This window comes from Engystomops pustulosus, unplaced genomic scaffold (genome assembly GCF_040894005.1).
Source record: "Engystomops pustulosus unplaced genomic scaffold, aEngPut4.maternal MAT_SCAFFOLD_177, whole genome shotgun sequence".
Lineage (NCBI taxonomy): Eukaryota > Metazoa > Chordata > Amphibia > Anura > Leptodactylidae > Engystomops > Engystomops pustulosus.
In genome coordinates this window covers 198,327-220,196 of record NW_027285057.1, presented here as the reverse complement: position 1 = coordinate 220,196, position 21,870 = coordinate 198,327, and the positions used below count along the sequence as shown (strand labels likewise).

General features: G+C 54.1%; 1 protein-coding gene across 3 annotated transcripts in view; it reads left to right on the top strand.

Moving 5' to 3' along the window:
* Positions 1-21,870, top strand: part of TRIM46 (tripartite motif containing 46) — a 43,675-nt gene that overhangs the window by 3,308 nt on the left and 18,497 nt on the right. For all 3 annotated transcript variants that reach the window (XM_072131936.1, XM_072131935.1, XM_072131937.1), the window contains exons 2-4: positions 3,095-3,338; positions 7,567-7,907; positions 10,175-10,318. In XM_072131936.1, coding sequence (XP_071988037.1) covers positions 3,095-3,338; positions 7,567-7,907; positions 10,175-10,318 — 729 coding nt within the window. The remainder of the gene's footprint in view (positions 1-3,094; positions 3,339-7,566; positions 7,908-10,174; positions 10,319-21,870) is intronic.

Below are 21,870 nucleotides of genomic sequence, written 5' to 3'. Positions count from 1 at the left end.
GCACAGGGCGGTATATAGGGGAGGTATATTCTGTATACAGTGCACAGGGCGGTATATAGGGGAGGTATATTCTGTATACAGTGCACAGGGCAGTATATAGGGGAGGTATATACTGTATACAGTGCACAGGGCGGTATATAGGGGAGGTGTGTACTGTATACAGTGCATAGGGCGGTATATAGGGGAGGTATATACTGTATACAGTGCACAGGGCGGTATATAAGAGAGGTATATACTGTATACAGTGCACAGGGCGGTATATAGGGGAGGTATATACTGTATACAGTGCACAGGGCGGTATATAGGGGAGGTATATTCTGTATACAGTGCACAGGGCGGTATATAGGGGAGGTATATACTGTATACAGTGCACAGGGCGGTATATAGGGGAGGTGTATACTGTATACAGTGCACAGGGCGGTATATAGGGGAGGTATATACTGTATACGGTGCACAGGGCGGTATATAGGGGAGGTATATACTGTATACAGTGCACAGGGCGGTATATAGGGGAGGTATATACTGTATACAGTGCACAGGGCGGTATATAGGGGGGTATATACTGTATACAGTGCACAGGGCGGTATATAGGGGAGGTATATACTGTATACAGTGCACAGGGCGGTATATAGGGGGGGTATATACTGTATACAGTGCACAGGGCGGTATATAGGGGAGGTATATTCTGTATACAGTGCACAGGGCAGTATATAGGGGAGGTATATACTGTATACAGTGCACAGGGCGGTATATAGGGGAGGTATATACTGTATACAGTGCACAGGGCAGTATATAGGGGAGGTATATACTGTATACAGTGCACAGGGCGGTATATAGGGGAGGTGTGTACTGTATACAGTGCATAGGGCGGTATATAGGGGAGGTATATTCTGTATACAGTGCACAGGGCAGTATATAGGGGAGGTATATTCTGTATACAGTGCACAGGGCGGTATATAGGGGAGGTATATTCTGTATACAGTGCACAGGGCGGTATATAGGGGAGGTATATACTGTATACAGTGCACAGGGTGGTATATAGGGGAGGTATATACTGTATACAGTGCACAGGGCGGTATATAGGGGAGGTATATACTGTATACGGTGCACAGGGCGGTATATAGGGTAGGTGTATACTGTATACGGTGCACAGGGCGGTATATAGGGGAGGTATATACTGTATACCGTGCACAGGGCGGTATGTAGGGGAGGTATATACTGTATACAGTGCACAGGGCGGTATATAGGGGAGGTATATACTGTATACAGTGCACAGGGCGGTATATAGGGGAGGTGTATACTGTATACAGTGAACAGGGCGGTATATAGGGGAGGTATATACTGTATACAGTGCACAGGGCGGTATATAGGGGAGGTATATACTGTATACAGTGCACAGGGTGGTATATAGGGGAGGTATATACTGTATACAGTGCACAGGGTGGTATATAGGGGAGGTATATACTGTATACAGTGCACAGGGTGGTATATAGGGGAGGTATATACTGTATACAGTGCACAGGGCGGTATATAGGGGAGGTATATACTGTATACAGTGCACAGGGCGGTATATAGGGGAGGTGTATACTGTATACAGTGCACAGGGCGGTATATAGGGGAGGTATATACTGTATACAGTGCACAGGGTGGTATATAGGGAAGGTATATACTGTATACAGTGCACAGGGCAGTATATAGGGGAGGTATATACTGTATACAGTGCACAGGGTGGTATATAGGGGAGGTATATACTGTATACAGTGCACAGGGTGGTATATAGGGGAGGTATATACTGTATACAGTGCACAGGGCGGTATATAGGGGAGGTATATACTGTATACAGTGCACAGGGCAGTATATAGGGGAGGTATATACTGTATACAGTGCACAGGGTGGTATATAGGGGAGGTATATACTGTATACAGTGCACAGGGCGGTATATAGTGGAGGTGTATACTGTATACAGTGCACAGGGCGGTATATAGGGGAGGTATATACTGTATACAGTGCACAGGGCGGTATATAGGGGAGGTATATACTGTATACAGTGCACAGGGCGGTATATAGGGGAGGTATATACTGTATACGGTGCACAGGGCGGTATATAGGGGAGGTGTATACTGTATACAGTGCACAGGGCGGTATATAGGGGAGGTATATACTGTATACAGTGCACAGGGTGGTATATAGGGGAGGTGTATACTGTATACAGTGCACAGGGCGGTATATAGGTGAGGTATATACTGTATACAGTGCACAGGGCGGTATATAGGGGAGGTATATACTGTATACAGTGCACAGGGCGGTATATAGGGGAGGTATATACTGTATACAGTGCACAGGGCAGTATATAGGGGAGGTATATTCTGTATACAGTGCACAGGGCGGTATATAGGGGAGGTATATACTGTATACAGTGCACAGGGCGGTATATAGGGGAGGTATATACTGTATACAGTGCACAGGGCGGTATATAGGGGAGGTATATACTGTATACAGTGCACAGGGCGGTATATAGGGGAGGTATATACTGTATACAGTGCACAGGGCAGTATATAGGGGAGGTATATTCTGTATACAGTGCACAGGGCGGTATATAGGGGAGGTATATACTGTATACAGTGCACAGGGCGGTATATAGGGGAGGTATATACTGTATACAGTGCACAGGGCGGTATATAGGGGAGGTATATACTGTATACAGTGCACAGGGCGGTATATAGGGGAGGTATATACTGTATACAGTGCACAGGGCGGTATATAGGGGAGGTATATACTGTATACAGTGCACAGGGCGGTATATAGGGGAGGTATATACTGTATACAGTGCACAGGGCGGTATATAGGGGAGGTATATACTGTATACAGTGCACAGGGCGGTATATAGGGGAGGTATATTCTGTATACAGTGCACAGGGCGGTATATAGGGGAGGTATATACTGTATACAGTGCACAGGGCGGTATATAGGGGAGGTATATACTGTATACAGTGCACAGGGCGGTATATAGGGGAGGTATATACTGTATACAGTGCACAGGGCGGTATATAGGGGAGGTATATACTGTATACAGTGACCCCTCCTCCCGTTACAGACCAGTATGAAGAACATGGAGCGTGAGCTCTTGTGCCCGGTGTGTAAGGAGATGTACAAGCAGCCGCTCATCCTCCCCTGTAAGCACAATGTGTGCCAGGTGTGCGCCTCCGAGATCCTGCTGCAGAGGGGCTACGTGTGTGACCCCAACTCCGAGCCCAACTCCCCCGCATCCTCGCCCTCCGCACGCAGCCCGCGCCTCAACCGCAGACCACTGCCCAAGCAGGAGCGCCTCATCAAACCAGGTAAGCACACACTGCACCGGAACACCAGCTCTGCGGCCTGCACTGACACACTGCACCGGAACACCAGCTCTGCACCCGGCACTGACACACTGCACCGGAACACCAGCTCTGCACCCGGCACTGACACACTGCACCGGAACACCAGCTCTGCACCCGGCACTGACACACTGCACCGGAACACCAGCTCTGCACCCGGCACTGACACACTGCACCGGAACACCAGCTCTGCACCCGGCACTGACACACTGCACCAGAACACCAGCTCTGCACCCGGCACTGACACACTGCATCGGAACACCAGCTCTGCACCCGGCACTGACACACTGCACCAGAACACCAGCTCTGCACCCGGCACTGACACACTGCACCGCAACACCAGCTCTGCACCCGGCACTGACACACTGCACCGGAACACCAGCTCTGCACCCGGCACTGACACACTGCACCGGAACACCAGCTCTGCACCCGGCACTGACACACTGCACCGGAACACCAGCTCTGCACCCGGCACTGACACACTGCACCGGAACACCAGCTCTGCACCCGGCACTGACACACTGCACCAGAACACCAGCTCTGCACCCGGCACTGACACACTGCATCGGAACACCAGCTCTGCACCCGGCACTGACACACTGCACCAGAACACCAGCTCTGCACCCGGCACTGACACACTGCACCGCAACACCAGCTCTTCACCCGGCACTGACACACTGCACCGGAACACCAGCTCTACACCCGGCACTGACACACTGCACCAGAACACCAGCTCTGCACCCGGCACTGACACACTGCACCGGAACACCAGCTCTGCACCCGGCACTGACACACTGCACCGGAACACCAGCTCTGCACCCGGCACTGACACACTGCACCGGAACATCAGCTCTGCACCCGGCACTGACACACTGCACCAGAACACCAGCTCTGCACCCGGCACTGACACACTGCACCGGAACACCAGCTCTGCACCCGGCACTGACACACTGCACCGCAACACCAGCTCTTCACCCGGCACTGACACACTGCACCGGAACACCAGCGCTGCACCCGGCACTGACACACTGCACCGGAACACCAGCTCTGCACCCGGCACTGACACACTGCACCAGAACACCAGCTCTGCACCCGGCACTGACACACTGCACCGGAACACCAGCTCTGCACCCGGCACTGACACACTGCACCAGAACACCAGCTCTGCACCCGGCACTGACACACTGCACCGCAACACCAGCTCTGCACCCGGCACTGACACACTGCACCGGAACACCAGCTCTGCACCCGGCACTGACACACTGCACCGGAACACCAGCTCTGCACCCGGCACTGACACACTGCACCGGAACACCAGCTCTGCACCCCCGCACTGACACACTGCACCGGAACACCAGCTCTGCACCCCGCACTGACACACTGCACCGGAACACCAGCTCTGCACCCGGCACTGACACACTGCACCGGAACACCAGCTCTGCGGCCCGCACTGACACACTGCACCGGAACACCAGCTCTGCACCCGGCACTGACACACTGCACCGGAACACCAGCTCTGCACCCCGGCACTGACACACTGCACCGGAACACCAGCTCTGCACCCGGCACTGACACACTGCACCAGAACACCAGCTCTGCACCCGGCACTGACACACTGCACCGGAACACCAGCTCTGCACCCGGCACTGACACACTGCACCGGAACACCAGCTCTGCACCCGGCACTGACACACTGCACCGGAACACCAGCTCTGCACCCAGCACTGACACACTGCACCCGAACACCAGCTCTGCACCCAGCACTGACACACTGCACCGGAACACCAGCTCTGCACCCGGCACTGACACACTGCACCGGAATCTCAGCTCTGTACAGGTGTGTACCCCACACTGACACACTGCAGCAGAATCTCAGCTCTGTACAGGTCTGTACCCCACACTGACACAGTGCAGCAGAATCTCAGCTCTGTACAGGTCTGTACCCCACACTGACACAGTGCAGCAGAATGTCAGCTCTGTACAGGTCTGTACCCCACACTGACACAGTGCAGCAGAATGTCAGCTCTGTACAGGTCTGTACCCCACACTGACACAGTGCAGCAGAATGTCAGCTCTGTACAGGTCTGTACCCCACACTGACACAGTGCAGCAGAATGTCAGCTCTGTACAGGTCTGTACCCCACACTGACACAGTGCAGCAGAATGTCAGCTCTGTACAGGTCTGTACCCCACACTGACACAGTGCAGCAGAATGTCAGCTCTGTACAGGTCTGTACCCCACACTGACACAATGCAGCAGAATGTCAGCTCTGTACAGGTCTGTACCCCACACTGACACAATGCAGCAGAATGTCAGCTCTGTACAGGTCTGTACCCCACACTGACACAATGCAGCAGAATGTCAGCTCTGTACAGGTCTGTACCCCACACTGACACAATGCAGCAGAATGTCAGCTCTGTACAGGTCTGTACCCCACACTGACACAATGCAGCAGAATGTCAGCTCTGTACAGGTCTGTACCCCACACTGACACAGTGATGTGCGCTCTCCTCTGCAGGTTTCAGCACTGCACCCTGCACTGACACACTGCACCAGAATATCAGCTCTGCACTCTGCACTGACACACTGCACCAGAATATCAGCTCTGCACCCCGCACTGACACACTGCACCGGCTCTGATGTGCGCTCTCCTCTGCAGGTTTCAGCACTGCACCCTGCACTGACACACTGCACCAGAATATCAGCTCTGCACCCCGCACTGACACACTGCACCGGCTCTGATGTGCGCTCTCCTCTGCAGGTTTCAGCACTGCACCCTGCACTGACACACTGCACCGGAACACCAGCTCTGCACCCGGCACTGACACACTGCACCAGAATCTCAGCTCTGTACAGGTGTGTACCCCACACTGACACAGTGCAGCAGAATGTCAGCTCTGTACAGGTCTGTACCCCACACTGACACAGTGCAGCAGAATGTCAGCTCTGTACAGGTCTGTACCCCACACTGACACAGTGCAGCAGAATGTCAGCTCTGTACAGGTCTGTACCCCACACTGACACAGTGATGTGCGCTCTCCTCTGCAGGTTTCGGCACTGCACCCTGCACTGACACACTGCACCAGAATATCAGCTCTGCACCCTGCACTGACACACTGCACCAGAATATCAGCTCTGCACCCCGCACTGACACACTGCACCGGCTCTGATGTGCGCTCTCCTCTGCAGGTTTCAGCACTGCACCCTGCACTGACACACTGCACCGGAACACCAGCTCTGCACCCGGCACTGACACACTGCACCAGAATCTCAGCTCTGTACAGGTGTGTACCCCACACTGACACAGTGCAGCAGAATGTCAGCTCTGTACAGGTCTGTACCCCACACTGACACAGTGCAGCAGAATGTCAGCTCTGTACAGGTCTGTACCCCACACTGACACAGTGATGTGCGCTCTCCTCTGCAGGTTTCGGCACTGCACCCTGCACTGACACACTGCACCAGAATATCAGCTCTGCACCCTGCACTGACACACTGCACCAGAATATCAGCTCTGTACCCCACACTGACACAGTGCAGCAGAATGTCAGCTCTGTACAGGTCTGTACCCCACACTGACACAGTGCAGCAGAATGTCAGCTCTGTACAGGTCTGTACCCCACACTGACACAGTGATGTGCGCTCTCCTCTGCAGGTTTCGGCACTGCACCCTGCACTGACACACTGCACCAGAATATCAGCTCTGCACCCTGCACTGACACACTGCACCAGAATATCAGCTCTGTACCCCACACTGACACAGTGCAGCAGAATGTCAGCGGCTCTGACGTGCGCTCTCCTCTGCAGGTTTCGGCACTGCACCCTGCACTGACACACTGCACCAGAATATCAGCTCTGCACCCTGCACTGACACACTGCACCAGAATATCAGCTCTGCACCCTGCACTGACACACTGCACCAGAATATCAGCTCTGCACCCCGCACTGACACACTGCACCGGCTCTGATGTGCGCTCTCCTCTGCAGGTTTCAGCACTGCACCCTGCACTGACACACTGCACCAGAATATCAGCTCTGCACCCTGCACTGACACACTGCACCGGCTCTGATGTGCGCTCTCCTCTGCAGGTTTCAGCACTGCACCCTGCACTGACACACTGCACCAGAATATCAGCTCTGCACCCTGCACTGACACACTGCACCGGCTCTGACGTGCGCTCTCCTCTGCAGGTTTCGGCACGTACCCGGGCAGGAAGCGGTGCAGCGCCCCCCCGCAGAGCGTCCTCTTCCCCTGCCCCCCCTGTCAGCAGGAGGTGGAGCTGGGGGAGCGGGGGCTGGGGAACCTGTTCCGGAACCTGACGCTGGAGCGGGTGGTGGAGCGGTACCGGCAGACGGTGAACATCAGCAGCGCCATCATGTGCCACTTCTGTAAGACGCCGCAGGAGGCCACCAAGGGCTGCACCGAGTGTAGGGCCACCTTCTGCAACGAGTGCTTCAAGCTCTACCACCCCTGGGGCACCCAGAAGGCCCAGCACGAGCCCACCCCACCCACACTCACCTTCAAGCCCAAGGTGCGACCCTGACCCCGCATGGCCCCGACCTCCTGACATGACCCCACATGGCCCTGACCTCCTGATAGGACCCCACATGGCCCTGACATGACCCCGCATGACCCTGACCTCCTGATAGGACCCCACATGGCCCTGACCTCCTGACCCTGACCCTGCATGACCCCGACCTCCTGACATGACCCCGCATGGCCCTGACCTCCTGATAGGACCCCACATGGCCCTGACCTCCTGACCCTGACCCTGCATGACCCCGACCTCCTGACATGACCCCGCATGGCCCTGACCTCCTGATAGGACCCCACATGGCCCCGACCTCCTGACCCTGACCCCACATGGCCCTGACCTCCTGACCCTGACCCCACATGGCCCTGACATGACCCCACATGGCCCGACCTCCTGACCCTGACCCCGCATGGCCCCGACCTCCTGACCCTGACCCCGCATAGCCCCAACCTCCTGAAAGGACCCCACATGGCCCCGACCCCCTGACAGGACCCCACATGGCCCCGACCTCCTGACCCTGACCCCGCATGACCCCGACCTCCTGATAGGACCCCACATGGCCCTGACATGACCCTGCATGGCCCGACCTCCTGATAGGACCCCACATGGCCCTGACCTCCTGATAGGACCCCACATGGCCCTGACATGACCCCACATGGCCCTGACCTCCTGATAGGACCCCACATGGCCCTGACATGACCCCGCATGGCCCCGACCTCCTGATAGGACCCCACATGGCCCTGACATGACCCCGCATGGCCCCGACCTCCTGACATGACCCCGCATGGCCCTGACCTCCTGACATGACCCCGCATGGCCCCGACCTCCTGATAGGACCCTACATGGCCCCGACCTCCTGATAGGACCCCACATGGCCCTGACCTCCTGATAGGACCCCACATGGCCCTGACCTCCTGATAGGACCCCGCATGGCCCCGACCTCCTGATAGGACCCCGCATGGCCCCGACCTCCTGATAGGACCCCGCATGGCCCCGACCTCCTGATAGGACCCCACATGGCCCTGACATGACCCCGCATGGCCCTGACCTCCTGACATGACCCCACATGACCCTGACCTCCTGATAGGACCCCACATGGCCCTGACCACCTGATAGGACCCCACATGGCCCTGACATGACCCCGCATGGCCCCGACCTCCTGATAGGACCCCACATGGCCCTGACATGACCCTGCATGGCCCGACCTCCTGATAGGACCCCACATGGCCCTGACCTCCTGATAGGACCCCACATGGCCCTGACATGACCCCGCATGGCCCTGACCTCCTGATAGGACCCCACATGGCCCCGACCTCCTGACCCTGACCCCACATGGCCCTGACCTCCTGACCCTGACCCCACATGGCCCTGACATGACCCCACATGGCCCGACCTCCTGACCCTGACCCCGCATGGCCCCGACCTCCTGACCCTGACCCCGCATAGCCCCAACCTCCTGAAAGGACCCCACATGGCCCCGACCCCCTGACAGGACCCCACATGGCCCCGACCTCCTGACCCTGACCCCGCATGACCCCGACCTCCTGATAGGACCCCACATGGCCCTGACATGACCCTGCATGGCCCGACCTCCTGATAGGACCCCACATGGCCCTGACCTCCTGATAGGACCCCACATGGCCCTGACATGACCCCACATGGCCCTGACCTCCTGATAGGACCCCACATGGCCCTGACATGACCCCGCATGGCCCCGACCTCCTGATAGGACCCCACATGGCCCTGACATGACCCCGCATGGCCCCGACCTCCTGACATGACCCCGCATGGCCCTGACCTCCTGACATGACCCCGCATGGCCCCGACCTCCTGATAGGACCCTACATGGCCCCGACCTCCTGATAGGACCCCGCATGGCCCCGACCTCCTGATAGGACCCCGCATGGCCCCGACCTCCTGATAGGACCCCGCATGGCCCCGACCTCCTGATAGGACCCCACATGGCCCTGACATGACCCCGCATGGCCCTGACCTCCTGACATGACCCCACATGACCCTGACCTCCTGATAGGACCCCACATGGCCCTGACCACCTGATAGGACCCCACATGGCCCTGACATGACCCCGCATGGCCCCGACCTCCTGATAGGACCCCACATGGCCCTGACATGACCCCGCATGGCCCCGACCTCCTGATAGGACCCCACATGGCCCTGACATGACCCCACATGACCCTGACCTTCAGATGCCTAATGTGACCGGACCTCCAGGCAGCTGTTGTGACCTCCTCGTCTCTCCACAGGGTCTCATGTGTCCGGACCATAAGGAAGAGGTGACGCTGTACTGTAAGACATGTCAGCGCTTGGTGTGTCAGATCTGTCGGGTGCGGAGGACACACAGCGGACACAAGATCACCCCCATCATCAGCGCCTACCAGGCCCTAAAGGTGAGAGGCTGGGGGGGTTCTCACACTGCTGTGCTCTGTGCTCTCTGCAGCCAGTGTTATGTATTGTCCCTGGAGAGATGTGTAATCAGACCTCACACTGCTGTGCTCTGTGCCCCCTGCAGCCTGTGTTATGTATTGTCCCTGGAGAGATGTGTAATCATACCTCACACTGCTGTGCTCTGTGCTCTCTGCAGCCAGTGTTATGTATTGTCCCTGGAGAGATGTGTAATCAGACCTCACACTGCTGTGCTCTGTGCTCTCTGCAGCGTGTTATGTATTGTCCCTGGAGAGATGTGTAATCAGACCTCACACTGCTGTGCTCTGTGCTCTCTGCAGCCAGTGGTATGTATTGTCCCTGGAGAGATGTGTAATCAGACCTCACACTGCTGTGCTCTGTGCTCTCTGCAGCCAGTGTTATGTATTGTCCCTGGAGAGATGTGTAATCAGACCTCACACTGCTGTGCTCTGTGCTCTCTGCAGCCAGTGTTATGTATTGTCCCTGGAGAGATGTGTAATCAGACCTCACACTGCTGTGCTCTGTGCTCTCTGCAGCCAGTGTTATGTATTGTCCCTGGAGAGATGTGTAATCAGACCTCACACTGCTGTGCACTGTGCTCTCTGCAGCCAGTGTTATGTATTGTCCCTGGAGAGATGTGTAATCAGACCTCACACTGCTGTGCTCTGTGCTCTCTGCAGCCAGTGTTATGTAGTGTCCTGGAGAGATGTGTAATCAGACCTCACACTGCTGTGCACTGTGCTCTCTGCAGCCAGTGTTATGTATTGTCCCTGGAGAGATGTGTAATCAGACCTCACACTGCTGTGCTCTGTGCTCTCTGCAGCCAGTGTTATGTATTGTCCCTGGAGAGATGTGTAATCAGACCTCACACTGCTGTGCACTGTGCTCTCTGCAGCCAGTGTTATGTATTGTCCCTGGAGAGATGTGTAATCAGACCTCACACTGCTGTGCACTGTGCTCTCTGCAGCCAGTGTTATGTATTGTCCCTGGAGAGATGTGTAATCAGACCTCACACTGCTGTGCTCTGTGCTCTCTGCAGCCAGTGTTATGTAATATCCCTGGAGAGATGTGTAATCAGACCTCACACTGCTGTGCTCTGTGCTCTCTGCAGCCAGTGTTATGTATTGTCCCTGGAGAGATGTGTAATCAGACCTCACACTGCTGTGCTCTGTGCTCTCTGCAGCCAGTGTTATGTATTGTCCCTGGAGAGATGTGTAATCAGACCTCACACTGCTGTGCTCTGTGCTCTCTGCAGCCAGTGTTATGTATTGTACCTGGAGAGATGTGTAATCAGACCTCACACTGCTGTGCTCTGTGCTCTCTGCAGCCAGTGTTATGTATTGTCCTGGAGAGATGTGTAATCAGACCTCACACTGCTGTGCTCTGTGCTCCCTGCAGCCAGTGTTATGCATTGTCCCTGGAGAGATGTGTAATCAGACCTCACACTGCTGTGCTCTGTGCTCTCTGCAGCCAGTGTTATGTATTGTCCCTGGAGAGATGTGTAATCAGACCTCACACTGCTGTGCTCTGTGCTCTCTGCAGCCAGTGTTATGTATTGTACCTGGAGAGATGTGTAATCAGACCTCACACTGCTGTGCTCTGTGCTCTCTGCAGCCAGTGTTATGTATTGTCCCTGGAGAGATGTGTAATCAGACCTTACACTGCTGTGCTCTGTGCTCTCTGCAGCCAGTGTTATGTATTGTCCCTGGAGAGATGTGTAATCAGACCTCACACTGCTGTGCTCTGTACTCTCTGCAGCCAGTGTTATGTATTGTCCCTGGAGAGATGTGTAATCAGACATCACACTGCTGTGCTCTGTGCTCTCTGCAGCCAGTGTTATGTATTGTCCCTGGAGAGATGTGTAATCAGACCTCACACTGCTGTCCTCTGTGCTCTCTGCAGCCAGTGTTATGTATTGTACCTGGAGAGATGTGTAATCAGACCTCACACTGCTGTGCTCTGTGCTCTCTGCAGCCAGTGTTATGTACTGTTCCTGGAGAGATGTGTAATCAGACCTCACACTGCTGTGCTCTGTGCTCTCTGCAGCCAGTGCTATGTATTGTCCCTGGAGAGATGTGTAATCAGACCTCACACTGCTGTGCTCTGTGCTCTCTGCAGCCAGTGTTATGTATTGTACCTGGAGAGATGTGTAATCAGACCTCACACTGCTGTGCTCTGTACTCTCTGCAGCCAGTGTTATGTATTGTCCCTGGAGAGATGTGTAATCAGACATCACACTGCTGTGCTCTGTGCTCTCTGCAGCCAGTGTTATGTATTGTCCCTGGAGAGAGATGTAATCAGACCTCACACTGCTGTGCTCTGTGCTCTCTGCAGCCAGTGTTATGTAATATCCCTGGAGAGATGTGTAATCAGACATCACACTGCTGTGCTCTGTGCTCTCTGCAGCCAGTGTTATGTATTGTCCCTGGAGAGATGTGTAATCAGACGTCTGTGTATGTTGATCGTAGCAGCAGGAATGAGCTGTATTATACTGAGCTGTCTACTGTGAGACATCAGAGCATGGCTGATGGAGAGAGACAGCAGGAATGAGCTGTATTATACTGAGCTGTCTACTGTGAGACATCAGAGCATGGCTGATGGAGGGAGACAGCAGGGATGAGCTGTATTATACTGAGCTGTCTACTGTGAGACATCAGAGCATGGCTGATGGAGGGAGACAGCAGGGATGAGCTGTATTATACTGAGCTGTCTACTGTGAGACATCAGGGCATGGCTGATGGAGGGAGACAGCAGGGATGAGCTGTATTATACTGAGCTGTCTACTGTGAGACATCAGGGCATGGCTGATGGAGAGAGACAGCAGGAATGAGCTGTATTATACTGAGCTGTCTACTGTGAGACATCAGGGCATGGCTGATGGAGAGAGACAGCAGGAATGAGCTGTATTATACTGAGCTGTCTACTGTGAGACATCAGGGCATGGCTGATGGAGAGAGACAGCAGGAATGAGCTGTATTATACTGAGCTGTCTACTGTGAGACATCAGGGCATGGCTGATGGAGAGAGACAGCAGGGATGAGCTGTATTATACTGAGCTGTCTACTGTGAGACATCAGGGCATGGCTGATGGAGAGAGACAGCAGGGATGAGCTGTATTATACTGAGCTGTCTACTGTGAGACATCAGGACATGGCTGATGGAGGGAGACAGCAGGGATGAGCTGTATTATACTGAGCTGTCTACTGTGAGACATCAGGGCATGGCTGATGGAGAGAGACAGCAGGAATGAGCTGTATTATACTGAGCTGTCTACTGTGAGACATCAGGGCATGGCTGATGGAGAGAGACAGCAGGAATGAGCTGTATTATACTGAGCTGTCTACTGTGAGACATCAGGACATGGCTGATGGAGGGAGACAGCAGGAATGAGCTGTATTATACTGAGCTGTCTACTGTGAGACATCAGGGCATGGCTGATGGAGGGAGACAGCAGGAATGAGCTGTATTATACTGAGCTGTCTACTGTGAGACATCAGGGCATGGCTGATGGAGAGAGACAGCAGGAATGAGCTGTATTATACTGAGCTGTCTACTGTGAGACATCAGGGCATGGCTGATGGAGAGAGACAGCAGGGATGAGCTGTATTATACTGAGCTGTCTACTGTGAGACATCAGGACATGGCTGATGGAGAGAGACAGCAGGAATGAGCTGTATTATACTGAGCTGTCTACTGTGAGACATCAGGGCATGGCTGATGGAGAGAGACAGCAGGAATGAGCTGTATTATACTGAGCTGTCTACTGTGAGACATCAGGGCATGGCTGATGGAGGGAGACAGCAGGAATGAGCTGTATTATACTGAGCTGTCTACTGTGAGACATCAGGGCATGGCTGATGGAGAGAGACAGCAGGAATGAGCTGTATTATACTGAGCTGTCTACTGTGAGACATCAGGGCATGGCTGATGGAGAGAGACAGCAGGAATGAGCTGTATTATACTGAGCTGTCTACTGTGAGACATCAGGGCATGGCTGATGGAGAGAGACAGCAGGAATGAGCTGTATTATACTGAGCTGTCTACTGTGAGACATCAGGGCATGGCTGATGGAGAGAGACAGCAGGAATGAGCTGTATTATACTGAGCTGTCTACTGTGAGACATCAGGGCATGGCTGATGGAGAGAGACAGCAGGGATGAGCTGTATTATACTGAGCTGTCTACTGTGAGACATCAGGGCATGGCTGATGGAGAGAGACAGCAGGGATGAGCTGTATTATACTGAGCTGTCTACTGTGAGACATCAGGACATGGCTGATGGAGGGAGACAGCAGGGATGAGCTGTATTATACTGAGCTGTCTACTGTGAGACATCAGGGCATGGCTGATGGAGAGAGACAGCAGGAATGAGCTGTATTATACTGAGCTGTCTACTGTGAGACATCAGGGCATGGCTGATGGAGAGAGACAGCAGGAATGAGCTGTATTATACTGAGCTGTCTACTGTGAGACATCAGGACATGGCTGATGGAGGGAGACAGCAGGGATGAGCTGTATTATACTGAGCTGTCTACTGTGAGACATCAGGGCATGGCTGATGGAGGGAGACAGCAGGAATGAGCTGTATTATACTGAGCTGTCTACTGTGAGACATCAGGGCATGGCTGATGGAGAGAGACAGCAGGAATGAGCTGTATTATACTGAGCTGTCTACTGTGAGACATCAGGGCATGGCTGATGGAGAGAGACAGCAGGGATGAGCTGTATTATACTGAGCTGTCTACTGTGAGACATCAGGACATGGCTGATGGAGAGAGACAGCAGGAATGAGCTGTATTATACTGAGCTGTCTACTGTGAGACATCAGGGCATGGCTGATGGAGAGAGACAGCAGGAATGAGCTGTATTATACTGAGCTGTCTACTGTGAGACATCAGGGCATGGCTGATGGAGGGAGACAGCAGGAATGAGCTGTATTATACTGAGCTGTCTACTGTGAGACATCAGGGCATGGCTGATGGAGAGAGACAGCAGGAATGAGCTGTATTATACTGAGCTGTCTACTGTGAGACATCAGGGCATGGCTGATGGAGAGAGACAGCAGGAATGAGCTGTATTATACTGAGCTGTCTACTGTGAGACATCAGGGCATGGCTGATGGAGAGAGACAGCAGGGATGAGCTGTATTATACTGAGCTGTCTACTGTGAGACATCAGGGCATGGCTGATGGAGGGAGACAGCAGGGATGAGCTGTATTATACTGAGCTGTCTACTGTGAGACATCAGGACATGGCTGATGGAGGGAGACAGCAGGGATGAGCTGTATTATACTGAGCTGTCTACTGTGAGACATCAGGGCATGGCTGATGGAGAGAGACAGCAGGAATGAGCTGTATTATACTGAGCTGTCTACTGTGAGACATCAGGGCATGGCTGATGGAGAGAGACAGCAGGAATGAGCTGTATTATACTGAGCTGTCTACTGTGAGACATCAGGACATGGCTGATGGAGGGAGACAGCAGGAATGAGCTGTATTATACTGAGCTGTCTACTGTGAGACATCAGGGCATGGCTGATGGAGGGAGACAGCAGGAATGAGCTGTATTATACTGAGCTGTCTACTGTGAGACATCAGGGCATGGCTGATGGAGAGAGACAGCAGGAATGAGCTGTATTATACTGAGCTGTCTACTGTGAGACATCAGGGCATGGCTGATGGAGAGAGACAGCAGGGATGAGCTGTATTATACTGAGCTGTCTACTGTGAGACATCAGGACATGGCTGATGGAGAGAGACAGCAGGAATGAGCTGTATTATACTGAGCTGTCTACTGTGAGACATCAGGGCATGGCTGATGGAGAGAGACAGCAGGAATGAGCTGTATTATACTGAGCTGTCTACTGTGAGACATCAGGGCATGGCTGATGGAGGGAGACAGCAGGAATGAGCTGTATTATACTGAGCTGTCTACTGTGAGACATCAGGGCATGGCTGATGGAGAGAGACAGCAGGAATGAGCTGTATTATACTGAGCTGTCTACTGTGAGACATCAGGGCATGGCTGATGGAGAGAGACAGCAGGAATGAGCTGTATTATACTGAGCTGTCTACTGTGAGACATCAGGGCATGGCTGATGGAGAGAGACAGCAGGAATGAGCTGTATTATACTGAGCTGTCTACTGTGAGACATCAGGGCATGGCTGATGGAGAGAGACAGCAGGAATGAGCTGTATTATACTGAGCTGTCTACTGTGAGACATCAGGGCATGGCTGATGGAGAGAGACAGCAGGGATGAGCTGTATTATACTGAGCTGTCTACTGTGAGACATCAGGGCATGGCTGATGGAGAGAGACAGCAGGGATGAGCTGTATTATACTGAGCTGTCTACTGTGAGACATCAGGACATGGCTGATGGAGGGAGACAGCAGGGATGAGCTGTATTATACTGAGCTGTCTACTGTGAGACATCAGGGCATGGCTGATGGAGAGAGACAGCAGGAATGAGCTGTATTATACTGAGCTGTCTACTGTGAGACATCAGGGCATGGCTGATGGAGAGAGACAGCAGGAATGAGCTGTATTATACTGAGCTGTCTACTGTGAGACATCAGGACATGGCTGATGGAGGGAGACAGCAGGGATGAGCTGTATTATACTGAGCTGTCTACTGTGAGACATCAGGGCATGGCTGATGGAGGGAGACAGCAGGAATGAGCTGTATTATACTGAGCTGTCTACTGTGAGACATCAGGGCATGGCTGATGGAGAGAGACAGCAGGAATGAGCTGTATTATACTGAGCTGTCTACTGTGAGACATCAGGGCATGGCTGATGGAGAGAGACAGCAGGGATGAGCTGTATTATACTGAGCTGTCTACTGTGAGACATCAGGACATGGCTGATGGAGAGAGACAGCAGGAATGAGCTGTATTATACTGAGCTGTCTACTGTGAGACATCAGGGCATGGCTGATGGAGAGAGACAGCAGGAATGAGCTGTATTATACTGAGCTGTCTACTGTGAGACATCAGGGCATGGCTGATGGAGGGAGACAGCAGGAATGAGCTGTATTATACTGAGCTGTCTACTGTGAGACATCAGGGCATGGCTGATGGAGAGAGACAGCAGGAATGAGCTGTATTATACTGAGCTGTCTACTGTGAGACATCAGGGCATGGCTGATGGAGAGAGACAGCAGGAATGAGCTGTATTATACTGAGCTGTCTACTGTGAGACATCAGGGCATGGCTGATGGAGAGAGACAGCAGGGATGAGCTGTATTATACTGAGCTGTCTACTGTGAGACATCAGGACATGGCTGATGGAGGGAGACAGCAGGGATGCTCAGCCCGCAGGCTGTATAAGCGGGGGGGCTGCAGGACTGGCCGTGCTCTGGCTCCTTTAAGGGGCACGGTCCCTCCTGCTCTCCCCCTCCCCTTTCCTCCGATGGTAAATTTTCATTGGTGGCCAGTGAGTTCCGCTGGCCACTGGGGGGCAGCGGGCCAGGATATTTATTCTTGAGCGCGGAGCTAGCCAGCCTCTTTGACTGCTCCGCGCTCAAGAGATTCCTGGACCCGCAAGTATAATGGCGGACCCCGCTTTAATGGCTTTACTTGAGGAGAAGCTGAGGAGAGAGGGCTCCGGCTGGCTAACTCCATTGCTGTCCCAGCCGGCTCCCTCTCTCCCCGTGTCGGCTCCTCCGGTGCCCGATCCTCCTGCTGCCCGGCGTTCAGGCTTAGTCCCTCCCCCATCAAGACTCGGAGCCGAGCGCGGGCTCCGTCTCGGAACCCTGCCTCGGCTCCGCGGCCGGCAGAGCGCATGTCGCGCTCTGCTAAGGCCAGTAGCCGTGCGTCGGCCGCAGCAGGCGGGCCGACGCCGGCGGTAACAAGGTCCCCGCGTGGGGAGGAGATGCAGGGCACGCCTGCTCCTGCGTCTCCTCACCCAGTTAACCTGGCTGTGCCTCCAGGCGCAGCTCAGGTTACAGCTGCTCCCCCTGCTGGTTCCCTGCCCAAACAGCCTGGTCGTTTAGCTAGGTGGTTTGGGCTGGGTGCCAGCAGTAATACAGTGCAAACACCACACACTGATACAGCCCCCGCTTCCGACACACACATGTCACATAGTGCGGTGGCTCAGCAGCCACCGTTTGCACCAAGCACCACACACCCTCCTTCGCCCACATTCACCCCCCCGCCCCCCTCCTACACCTCGGGTCCTGCCTTGGCGGGTGACGAGGTCGATAGTGATGAACCCGCGGACCGCCGGCACGCTGTTTCGGCGGCCGGCGCTCCGCGGGACCGGCGCGACAGGGGTCATAGCCACTCCAGCGTGGCCTGCAGCTGTTCGGAATTTCCGCAGCGCGGGTACCGCTCGGGGGCTGGGCCTCGGCCGCACAGCCCGGAGGGACGGTGTAGACACCGGTCTCGATCTTCACGTTCCTTTTCCCGCTCCACTTGGGTGAGCCGTAAGCGGTCCAGGTCTCGTGACAGAGACAGTAGGCGGTCTGGTAGATCCAGCTGGGGCCGGACATATTCCAGGCGCTCTTCATCCTCGTCCAGCGGTGGTCACACCCGCTCCAGAGAGAGGCGGTCGCGGAGACGGCAACACTCTTCTCCACCTCATGGGGTAGAAGAGGCGAGGGTACCGCCAACGGTCCCATCCTCAGCGTTGCCTAGCGCACCCATGGCGCCTCCTCCTCCAGTGGTTCTGCAGCAGGTCGTTCCTCCAGCGGGTGAGTTGTCCTGTGAGACTGCATGGAAAAAGTCTGTTATTGCTGGTGATGATGTTGTGGGCGCCCTTAAGGCGGTTGTGGCAAGAATGGAGGCTGGTGCCTCCGGGACTTCCCCAGGGGCGACATCGTTGCCGCCTGTGCAGGCCCCGGGGTCAGCAGGGATGCTTTTTAGGGATTCCTTGTTTTGTGGCGTAGCTCCTTTGGGCACGCGGGTGGCTGCTGACCTCCGGGAGAAAATCGTTAATTTTGAGTATATTGATATTTGGGCATTGTTATCTCCTGATCAGTTGACAGTAGATAAGGAGAAGCGTTTTGAGAAGGGTGATGACAAGAAGCCTAAGGTCGCAAGGACCTTTGGCAACTGGCTTCAAGCTTTTGCTGTTATGTCTAGTATCATTGTGCGACAGAAGCCTGCCTGTGCGCAGGATATGTTTGTGTATTTGGATACTATATATACTGCGCATAAATTGCATGGAGGTTCAGCTTGGTGGAGATATGACGAGGAGTTTCGGCGTCGCTTAGCGGCGAGTCCGGAGGTTGGATGGGCGACTAAAGCAACTGATGTTTGGATTCAGTTTATGATGACACAGAAGCCTCAGGGTCCCTTTCCGTCGGGAGCCGTCTCGGGCTCGCAGTCCGGGGCGGCTTCCAAGCGTCCGGGATCCTGTTGGTTGTTTAACGAAGGCCACTGCCGCTTCTTTGCATCCTGTAAGTTCAAGCACGAATGCTCCATTTGTGGCGGGGCCCATTCCGCGCTCCGGTGCTTTAAAAGGCAGAGAACCCCTGCGAAATCTTCCACAGCTGTCAGGGGGGAGGACGCCGGTCCGGGTGCAAAGGATGCGGCCGTGGTTAGACAGTTACCACCTGAAACAGGAGGCAAAAGTGCTGCTTGACGGTTTTACCTTTGGTTTTGTGATTCCGTTTGTACCACGTGAAGGTCTGATGTTGTCAAACAATCTTAAATCGGTTAGGGACAACGAGTCACTGGTGGAGGAAAAATTGTTAAAGGAGGTTGAGTTGGGCAGGATGGCGGGCCCCTTTTTGTTGCCGCCTTTTGATAATTTGCGGGTCTCTCCGCTTGGTTTGGTCCCAAAGAAAGAGTCGGGTAAGTTCCGCCTGATACACCATTTGTCGTATCCGGAGGGCGACTCAGTCAATGATGGTATTCCCCAGGAGGAGGTGGCTGTTTCTTACACTTCTTTTGACAAAGCGGTTCTCCTGTTGAATAAAGCCGGTCCGGGGGCCCTTATGGCTAAGTCGGACATTGAGTCGGCTTTCCGCCTCCTCCCGGTGCATCCGTCCTGTTTTCATCTACTGGGTTGCAGAATTAACGATTCTTTCTTTGTGGACATGTGCCTTCCCATGGGTTGCTCTATATCCTGTAGGTTTTTTGAAATGTTTAGCAGTTTTTTGGAATGGGTTCTTCGTTTAGAGGCTGGTTCGAATTGGGTCATTCATTATTTGGATGATTTTTTGTTTGTGGGTCCGAAGGACTCTCACGAGTGCTTGAGACTATTGAACATGTTCCGTCACTTCGCAGATTTTTTCGGTGTTCCCTTGTCAGCAGAGAAGACGGAGGGTCCCACTCACCGCCTGACCTTCCTGGGTATTTTGATTGACTCAGAAGAAATGACCCTCAGCCTCCCTGCTGATAAATTGGAACGTTTGCGGGGTGACATTGACTTGTGCCTTTTGTCCGATAAAGTGACCTTGCAGCGACTGCAGTCTGTGCTGGGCCAATTGGCCTTTGCGTGTAGAATTTTTCCCATGGGTAGAGTTTTTGCTAGGAGGTTGTCGCTGGCTACGGCCGGTGTTTCGAAGCCATATCATCATATACGTTTGACGGTGGTTCTGAAAGACGATTTGCGGGTCTGGAGGTCCTTTTTGACGGATTATACTGGTGTGTCAGCATTTCTTGAACACGAGATTGACAACGCTGACTTACAGTTATTTACGGACGCGGCAGGATCGGTGGGGTACGGTGCCATTTTTGGTAAGCAGTGGTCAGCGGAGCGGTGGCCGCCACAGTGGTTGGAGAGGGATTTCACAAAGAATTTGACCTTGCTAGAGCTCTTTCCAATTGTGGTGGCTGTGGAACTTTGGGGTCATGAGATGGCAAATAAACGGATTCGTTTTTGGTCGGACAACGAAAGTACGGTCCGGGCCCTGAATGGTCTCACCTCCAGTTCTTTACAGGTTCTTGCCCTGCTTAGGCATTTGGTTCTGCGATGTTTGCAATTGAATATAGTCTTCAGGGCTAGGCATGTTCCTGGCGAGTTTAATGTGGTTGCTGACGTGTTATCTCGTTTTCAGCTACAGCGTTTCAGGGATTTCCACCCCCTGGCGGACCCGGAGGGGTCCCCCTGCCCCCCCTTCCTGTGGGACCTGGTGGTGAACAGTTGACACCGTTGATCCAATCCTCATTGGCGGAGAGCACCTGGAACAGCCATGGTTTTCCCCGGCCTAGGGTTTGGCTGGTCGGCCACTCCTATATATATTGGGCGGCTCGGCGAGCAGCAGTTCGGCCGGGAGGTTTAAACTTGGGGTTCACCAATGCGGACCTGTCCTGGAGGGGAATCAGGGGCCTGAAATGGCTGCAGGTGCTTCCTGAGGTGGTGGCGATCAGCAAGTCTTCCCCGGGTCCGACGGTGCTTGTGGTGCATGCCGGAGGGAACGACATGTGTTCAACACGTCTGGCGGAATTGATTTCGGTTATGAAGTCGGACTTTGAGCGGTTTGCAGCCTTCTTCCAGGACTTGGTGGTGGTGTGGTCGGAGATCGTGCCGAGAGGAATCTGGAATGGTGCCCGTAACCCCGAATCCATCGAAAGGGCGAGGAGGAT